Source organism: Mobula hypostoma, chromosome 15, assembly GCF_963921235.1.
Source record: "Mobula hypostoma chromosome 15, sMobHyp1.1, whole genome shotgun sequence".
NCBI lineage: Eukaryota > Metazoa > Chordata > Chondrichthyes > Myliobatiformes > Myliobatidae > Mobula > Mobula hypostoma.
In genome coordinates this window covers 22,201,579-22,210,335 of record NC_086111.1, presented here as the reverse complement: position 1 = coordinate 22,210,335, position 8,757 = coordinate 22,201,579, and the positions used below count along the sequence as shown (strand labels likewise).

At 41.5% G+C, this 8,757-nt stretch overlaps 1 protein-coding gene across 1 annotated transcript in view; it reads left to right on the top strand.

Annotated features, from left to right (window-relative positions):
• The first annotated feature begins 694 nt into the window (after positions 1-694).
• Positions 695-8,757, top strand: part of ssuh2.4 (ssu-2 homolog, tandem duplicate 4) — a 70,084-nt gene continuing 62,021 nt past the window's right edge. Inside the window, exons 1-2 of the mRNA XM_063067840.1 lie at positions 695-841; positions 8,558-8,625. Of these exons, the coding sequence (XP_062923910.1) occupies positions 819-841; positions 8,558-8,625 (91 nt within the window). The 5' untranslated portion in view covers positions 695-818. The remainder of the gene's footprint in view (positions 842-8,557; positions 8,626-8,757) is intronic.

Sequence of the window (8,757 nt, the reverse complement as noted above, 5' to 3'; positions counted from 1 at the left end):
GGGAAGGAGTGCAAGCTGGAAGGTGATGGGTGAAACCAGGTGAGGGGGAAGGTGGGGAAATGGAGGATGAAGTGATAAGTGGAAAACGTAATGGGTTGAATAAGAAGAGATCTGATGGGAGAGGAGAGTTGACCATGGAAGAAAAGGAAGGAGGAAGGGCACTGGAGCCTGTAACAAGTATGTATGTTCTTCCCGTGACCAGGTAGGTTTCCTGCAGGTGCACTGGCTCATGAGAACAGGTTGGAGGCTACCCAGACGGAATATGAGGTGTTGCTCCACCAACATGGGATGTACACGTATCTTTAACGTGTGCCGTACCTCTGCAAAAACCCCACTGCTGTGTTACTCTGTACCCTTCTCATAACTGAACGCAACGAGCATCAAATTAAAACATTATTCTCTGTGTCCAGGGCCCACTACAACCCTGCGATGGTGGAATGAGATGAACAACCGTACAGGCATTGTAATCTAGGAACACCTGTCACGAGTGAACCCCGAGTGGTTTACCGCACTCTGAACTGGGAAGGCACTGGTTTCAAAGTGTGAATAAATGGACCATCGAATAACCGTGAAACAAAATTCCTACACGCCTCAGTTTTAAAAGACCTCAGTGACGGGCTGTGATTACTCTCGAGAGCCAGTGATTGATTACAAAGTCATTTCCGCCTCCGTGTTGGGACGGCCTCTGCTGGCACATTCGTACCTCCTGGTAAACAAGACGAGGAAACGAAACTAACTGCGTTGCCTGGAGCACGAGTGGGAGGGAGCGAGTCTCCACCACAGTCCGGACCGTGTTCGGGACTCGCGGTACTCGCACCATGGACAGGCAGCCCCTGCTCAGGTACGTGCTCTGCTCAACTTGTTGCTGTGATTCGCCGTGGAAACCCCCGCGAACTCCCGGGTCCGGAGTGCATCCGAGAGGAGAGCTTGCCTCCCCCAAGGGGTTCTGATATTGTTCGTTATTTCTCTTTACTCAACAGCAAAATGTGTCTCATCAGCGTAATCTCCTCCATTAATAGTTCTTCCGAACCCCGGTCTTCACCCCACCCCCATAGAAGTGCTAATGTATTTCAGTTACCCTTGTAAATGTAACTCCTTGAAACTCATACATCACTAGAGCTGGAAAGACCTGCGTTTATGTGGCGCCCTAAGTTCAAAATAATGTCAGAGGATGGTGGGAATACTCTGTAAGTCAGGCAGCATCTGTGGAGAGAGAAACTGGGTTAAAGCTAGTGACCTCTGGTCGGAATTTGTGGGAGAAACTTCAAAGTAAATGTTTATTTTCATATAAATAAATATGTTTAAATACACACCGTGGATTCAAGTTAATTGGGCCATCGGTTAATTGGGACAGCCACTTATTTTGGACAATCTCTTGAAGAACAAAAACTAATTGAGAAAAGAGTCTGGCTTCCCTTCATTTATTTGGGATTGCAAAGTGGACAGGAGGCTGTTGCTGAACAGTTCTAACTGGCATCAGCCGTGTGCATTTATGTGGTTGTCAGACACTCATGGCATCCATTAGTCTCGTGAGACCATGAATTTGCGCCTTGGAAGGTTTTCCAGGGTGCAGGCCTGGGCAAGGTTGTATGGAAGACCAGCAGTCGCCCATGCTGCAAGCATCCCCTCTCCACGCCACCAATGTTGTCCGAGCTTGGCACCGGTGTCGTCGCAGAATGTGTGGTTAAGTGTCTTGCTCAAGGACACAACACGCTGCCTCAGCCAAGGCTCGAACTAGTGACCTTCAGATCACTAGACGAACGCCTTAACCACTTGGCCACGCATCAACACACTATATTGTGCTTAAAGTGAAACGTTTTTTCTTTCTTTCTTTTCTTTTTCCAATATTTTTATTGATTTCTATATAGAAGAATAGAGTCCAAGAGGATACATATTATAAGACAAAAGAAAAACTACAATAATACCAGATACGGTATATTGAATCACATTAATGAACTTCTCACTCTATATTTATATAGATTAAATTAATTTGTATATTAGAATACAAACAATTTTATTTAAAAAAAGATCTACACCCACTACCAAAGTCAAAGCTGTTTGGGGGGAAAAAAGAAAAAAAAACTTATAATAAAATATGCTATTAACCAACTTCTGTATTTTAATGAGAAGTCAAAGATTATGAAAATAATTTAAAAATGGCCTCCCCCCTAAATTTTGAAAATCTTGGTTAGATTCAGAAATTGAGCAACAAATCTTTTCTAAATTTAGGCATACCATAACATCCCGTAATCTCCGAACATGATTAGGCGGAACAGCATCCTTCCATTTAAACAAAAGCGCCCTCCTAGCCATAAGAGAGATAAAAGCCAGAATGTGCAGATCAGATGTCTTCAAAATGATATCTTTCCTTCCAACAATACCAAATAGGGCAGTCAAAGGATTAGGCTTAAAATTTACTTTAAAGAGTACAGAAAAAGTTTGGAATACTTCCAATATTTTCCAAAACTTGGGCATGTCCAAAACGTATGAATAAATGAAGCTTCTCTATTGTTACACCTATCACAGTAGGGAGATATATCCATATAAAAATGAGATAACTTATCCTTGATCATATAAGCCCTATGAACCACTTTAAATTGTAGGAGGGAATGATGAGCACATAATGATGAAGTATTAACCAATTAAAAAATCTCGTTCCAAGTTTCTTCAGAAATTGAAGACTGTAAATCTTGTTCCCAAAGATTTTTGATTTTGTCTAAAGAATCATTTCTCATTCCCAACAACATATCATAAATATTGGATATTGAACCATTATAAAATAATTTCATATTAAGAATTTCATCTAGTACGTTCTTATCAGGACTATTAGGAAATGTATATAATTGAGATAGCAGAAAATCCCTAATTTGTAAGTACTGTAAAAAATGGGTTTTTGGTAAACTATATTTTGTTGACAATCGTTCGAACGAAGACAGACTTCCTCCCACAAACAGATCCCGGAAACGTGTCATGCCCAATCCTTCCCATTGTTTAAAAACTACATCAGTCATAGGAGGCTTAAAAAAATAATTTTAAAACATGGGACTAGAAAGGGAGAATCTCAATAAACCAAAGTGTTTTCTAAATTATATCCAAATCCTCAAAGTATGTTTGACTACCAACCGTTTTTAAATAGCACTGGTCGCAAATACTTGTGTTATAGTATCTGTTTGGGCCAATGGATATTGATTCAAAAAACAGTCACTTTTGATCATTTTGCTTTTTATTTTGACTTTAAAAGGTTTCAGACCCTTGGCTGGATGTCGCGAAACAATTTCACACCAGCCAAAAAAATTACTCCACTGGACCAAATTAAAAGCCAAGTAGACAACGGGGTGACCCGTTGGGGCACCCTTTGAGAGAAGGGTAGTGCAGTCTGATGTGACCAGAATGAACATTAAATTTTCCTGAATGCTATTGCTATCGCTTTGCTTTGGAAATTAAAGAAGAAAAGCTCAGTTTATTGAAGAAGAAAGACGCATAGCAAGACAAATATAGCTCCTCTTCATTTAACGAAGGACACTTTTGATGACAACATTTCTGGTTGATCTGCCACCCTTCAAGAATACTTTTTAGTTTTTTTTCCCCGTCTTAAAGCCACATACAACTGACCATGCTGGAATACTGGTTTCTCCAGAAAAATCAGCACATTTTCCATGGTTTGGCCTTGTGCCTTATGTATAGTCATAGCAAAGCCTGATTGTGTCGGGAACTGGCTCCGCTGAAGAGGGACGTCTTCCCCTTCTGATAAACTGATAGTAATTCTTGGGATCATGACAATGTCATTTTTGAACGCATCAATGTTTATCTTTGCCACGATGAGATTGTCGTGCAGTTCTTCCACCATCATTCGTGTTCCATTGCAAAACCTTGGTGGAGCCAAGTTCCTCAATGAAGTGATGGGAGATTCCCTCTTCAGTTCCAGTTTATGTGGTGGCAATCCAGAGAGTTTGAGCGAATCAAGGAATTCTGTTGAACAATGAGTGGCGTTAGCTCTTTCACTTACGGCATTGAGGAAACAGTATTCTTTCATGATTCCCGGGAAGCGTCTAATGCATGTGAAGTTTATTTTTTGCATCACTTCATTGAGAGGAACCAAGATAGAATTCCTCGAGAACAGTTCTGCAGGATTGTCGAATGTCAGGTAGATGAAATCAATACATTCTTGCATAGTTTTTGCTGGCAGAATCATATCTTCAGGTAATTCGATTTCATTGTTTTCATTTTTCTCAATCTCGTCTTCTCCAACATCCAATGAGAACTCAGAATATCGTCCTTCTCCCTCACTCAATCGCATGTTTCTCTTCAATTAAAACTTGATGAAGCTTCTCCAAAAGTAGGATCTTTTTATGCATGAATTCTCCACATCAGCATCATTTCCTCGTTTTATAACTGCTAAAAGCTGACGGAAATCACCACAGCAAATGGTTAAAATACCCCCGAAGGCCTCATTCTTGCCGCATACATCACGAAGAGCTTCCACAGCTTCAAAGCTCTCCCTCCTAATCATGGAGCACTCATCCCAGACAACAAGCCTCACATTTTGGAGGAAATTTGCAGTATTGGTGTCTTTATCAATGTTACAAAGGGTATCTTCATTGACTTTGAGGGGTATCTTGAATCTTGAATGCGCTGTCCTACCACCAGGCATCAATGTTGCTGCAATACCAGATGATGCTACAGCAATAGCAACACCTCCATCTCCCCTAACTTTAGCGTGGATCAAGTTGATGATAAATGTCTTACCCGTTCTTCCTGGTGCATCAATGAAAATCATTGAAGAGAGATTCCTTTCCAAGCAGTCGCACACATATTCATATACTTCCTTTGCTCATTATTCAATAGGGGCTTCTTCTATGAAATAAATTCCTACTGTTCGTCTGTGTTATATTGCAGTTCATGCAAAGATTCCAGATTGCCACCACTTTGAGTAATTGTACCATTTCTTGGTGTCGGCAAGTTATATTCTTCAAGTGTTTTGCCCAAGTTGTCGAGTTTCTCTTGGAAATACAGAAGAGCTTGTCCATGATGCCTCTCACCGATCATAATATTAGGATCATTGATAGTTCTGCTCTCCATTGGTAAGAAATCTTCAGACATTGCATTCTTGAACCGGTACCATAATTGCTGTGGATTGTTGATTTCAGTGTTTTTAGCAAGACGACAAACAAATCTCTCATTGCTCTAGGCATTCTTGTTCTCGCTGCCTCTTCCATAGTTTGCTGCCAATGATCGTCAGCTTGCAACAATCCTCTCTCTCTGCAGATGTGTTTGAATCTCCATCATGTGTTTTCAATGATTCTAAAGTTACTGGCCTCTTTATGTGATGAAGGAGAAGTCTCAAATAGTAGAGGTCACCACTTCGTGGAGAAACGGTATACACTCGACCCAGAACATTTGCTTCAGAAGACCCAGAGTAGTCCTCCACTCTTTTCCCCATTCTCCTTCTTCCCCATTTCTTATTAGTCCAAGTGTAGAATCTGGGAACAGGGTGTTTCGAAGTACTTCATTACAATAAGATTTAAATATCTCTTACTGATGAGTCACAGTTTGATCTGTCCCAATCCTGCACGTGATGGTGGTTAGCAGAATGTGACTGCTCGAAATAGAGCTGCCCTGCCCTTTTGTTGCGGTTGGTGTCGTTGCTGTGAGCATCATGAGGCACTATTGAGGCTGGCCGTGCGCATGCGTCGTGGTGTCACGTCGCGGTTTCCATGGAAGCTGGAATCGGCTCTGTGAGTATCGTGAGGCGCTGTTGCGGCTGGCCGTGCGCATGTGTCGTGGTGTCACATCGCGGTTTCTATCAAAGCTAGAATTGGCTCGGGTTGTGGAAAGCGGGGCCTGTTGATTGACGAGTGAGCAATTTTATACGAATATATAACCCTAAACTTTGCATACATTCTGTAAGTTCGCACATTTTAAGTCAACTTAGTCAAAAAACGTGTCGCTGTAATGCACCATTTGGGCTAATTGGAGGTCACAAACAGACAGAGCATGCGAATTTTAGTATACACCTCTCACTATCAGCTGATAGAGATAACTGAAGTGACGAAATCTACAATTGCATGCTTGATCCATCAGCAAGATAAACTGCGAGAAGAATGGGCATTACATGTGGGACAACAAGGAATGTCCCAAAAATGAAAGCTGAAGGTCAGGATTCAGATGTTGAAGTGTCCTTCCATCAGTAGTTTCCCACTGTAACTGGACTAGGTGTGCATGTCAGGGGACCAATGTTAAAAACAAACAAGTCTGGAAGAGCTAGATAAGAAGCTGGTCACGAAGATTTTAAAGAACAGCTGGTTGGTTGTCCTGATGGAAATATTGGCAGCACTTTAAATTCAGGAAAGCACATGGTGAGAAAGGTGGTGCTGGTGCTGTAAGTGCAGAAACGTGGAAATCTACAAAACTCCACAACTTCTTAAAAGTTTGTGAAGATGACATCTACAATGCTGAGGAAACATGCCTATTTTTTATAGCACCTTCCCGAATAGTTCCCTTGACTACAAAGACACAGCACCATCAGGTTTAAAGAAAACAATGAAGTGATCTGCACTAGGTGTCTGCACTAATTTTGTTCATTTATGGTCAATAAAAAACAAACAGCAGTGTACACTGAATGAATTCCTCCACTGATAAATTTTAGGATCAATTTGCCAGTTTCTTAGTACTATCGTAGTATTGCTAGTATTGTAATTCCTCCTGTGTTTCATTTAAATACATAACTTGTTCACTCAGGTAGTTTGTCTTTTTTATACATTTCTAATTATTTCTATTAAACTTCAGCTAATTGGGTCAGCCACTTAAATGTACTGGTCCTGATGTGTCCCAATTAACCGGAATCTATTGTGTGTGTACCCTGCGATTCATTTTCTTGCAGGCATTCAGAGTAAATATATAAAAATACAATAGAATCAATGAAAAACTGCACACAAAGGTAGACAAACAACAAATGTTAAAAAGGCAACAAATAGTCCAAATACAAAATAAATAATAAATAATGAATAAATAATATTGAGATGTGAGTTGTAAAATCCTTGAAAGTGAGTCCAAAGCTTGTGGAATCAGTTCAGGGTTGCGGTGAGTGAAGTTATCCACTTTTGGTTCAGAAGCCTAAAACGGTTGAGGGGTAATAACTGTTTCTGGATCTGATGGTGCGGGACTTGAGGCTCCTGTACCTTCTGCCTGATTTTAGCGGCAAGAGGAGAGCTTGGCCTGGGTAGTGGGGGTCCTTGATAACGGATGCTGCTTTCCAGTGACAGCAGTTCATGTAGCTGCACTCAGTGGTGGGGAGGGGTTTACATTTGATGGACCTACCAGGCTGTGATGCAGTCAGTATACTCTCCACGGTGTGTGTATATTGCATTTAGGAGGCATGTTAGACTCAGTAACAAAGAAGGGGGGAGGGTCTGAGAGAACAAAAGAAACTCGAAGGAAACCAGGGGACTGATTAGCTCAAATGTTGGTAGTGCTGGCAGGCAGAGGGTGATGAGGGATGTTAGTTGTAGCTAATTTGCCTGAAGGAGATGTAAACAGAAGGTGGATGTTTACAGATTAATAAGAGGTTTTAAAAAATACAAAGACAGACAAGAGGAGGTACAAAAGACTGGAGACACTGGAATCTTGGAGCAGGATGCAATCTGCTGGAATTCTGATAAAGAGTTTGACCTGAACCATACATTTTCTGTTCTCACCCACCCCCCCCCCCCCCCACACACAGATGCTGCTCAACCCTCTGAGTTCCTCTGGCAGATTGTTAAATACTAGCAGAAATGCTCAGCAGGTCAGGCAGCATCTGGGGAAGAGAGGCATCTATCCAGGTGTTGGATAATCAGGAACTCTGCAAGAGTAGTTCTAACTGTTTACCTTTTTCCCATGGCTGTATCCATTGCTTGATGGCCTTGGAGAGGAGTTATGAGGAGCCCACTGGTCCGCCCGAGGTCTGCTGTGACAAGTGAAGACTCGGAATAGGGCTAGTTCTATCACATTGATTTGCAATGTTATATCTGTAAATCGAATATAATGACCTGCCCTGCCATTATACCCCCCTCCCCCCACCCACATGGAGGGTTATGTAGAAAGGAATGGTTAGATTGATGATAGAGTAGATTAAAAGGACACTACAACATCTGCCCTGTACTGTTCTATGTTTTACACTGTGTGTCTGCTGCATTTATTGTGCACCAGCACTGATCCAGGTAAAAAGCACTTATCTGGTTTTTGTCAACCAAAAAAGCAGATGCAGTATGATAACTGTTTCCTGTTAGCTCTGCCGTTCAAATCCACTTCAGAGAAAATGAGCAACATTACTGGTACGTTAAGCAACAATGCATTGGTTGGTCTTGCAGCCATTTTGTGCAAATTAAGTTCTTTCGGCACTTCATACTTTGCATTTGTTCTCTTGTGATATTAAAACTGAAATAATGGGCAATTGTGTGTACTTGAGCCTATTTCCATTTAGATAGTTTCAATACTTGTAAACCAGACTGAACCTACATATGATCTGCACAGAAGTCTTTACAATTTGCACTGATCATGTCATGTATTTTTGTTGCAGAAACATTGAACCTGACCAATCGTTTCAGCCCCTGAGCCCACAGCTTTTACCCACAGTTGCAACTGCAGGTAAACCATATTTCTCAGTCAGTGGCCTGTGTTGCTCACCAGAAACACAATTTGTAAAGATCATGTGGGGGTTCCTGTGACTGCCACTCCTTGCTGAAAGTCCTGGATTGTGCAACTGAGCCTGATATATGC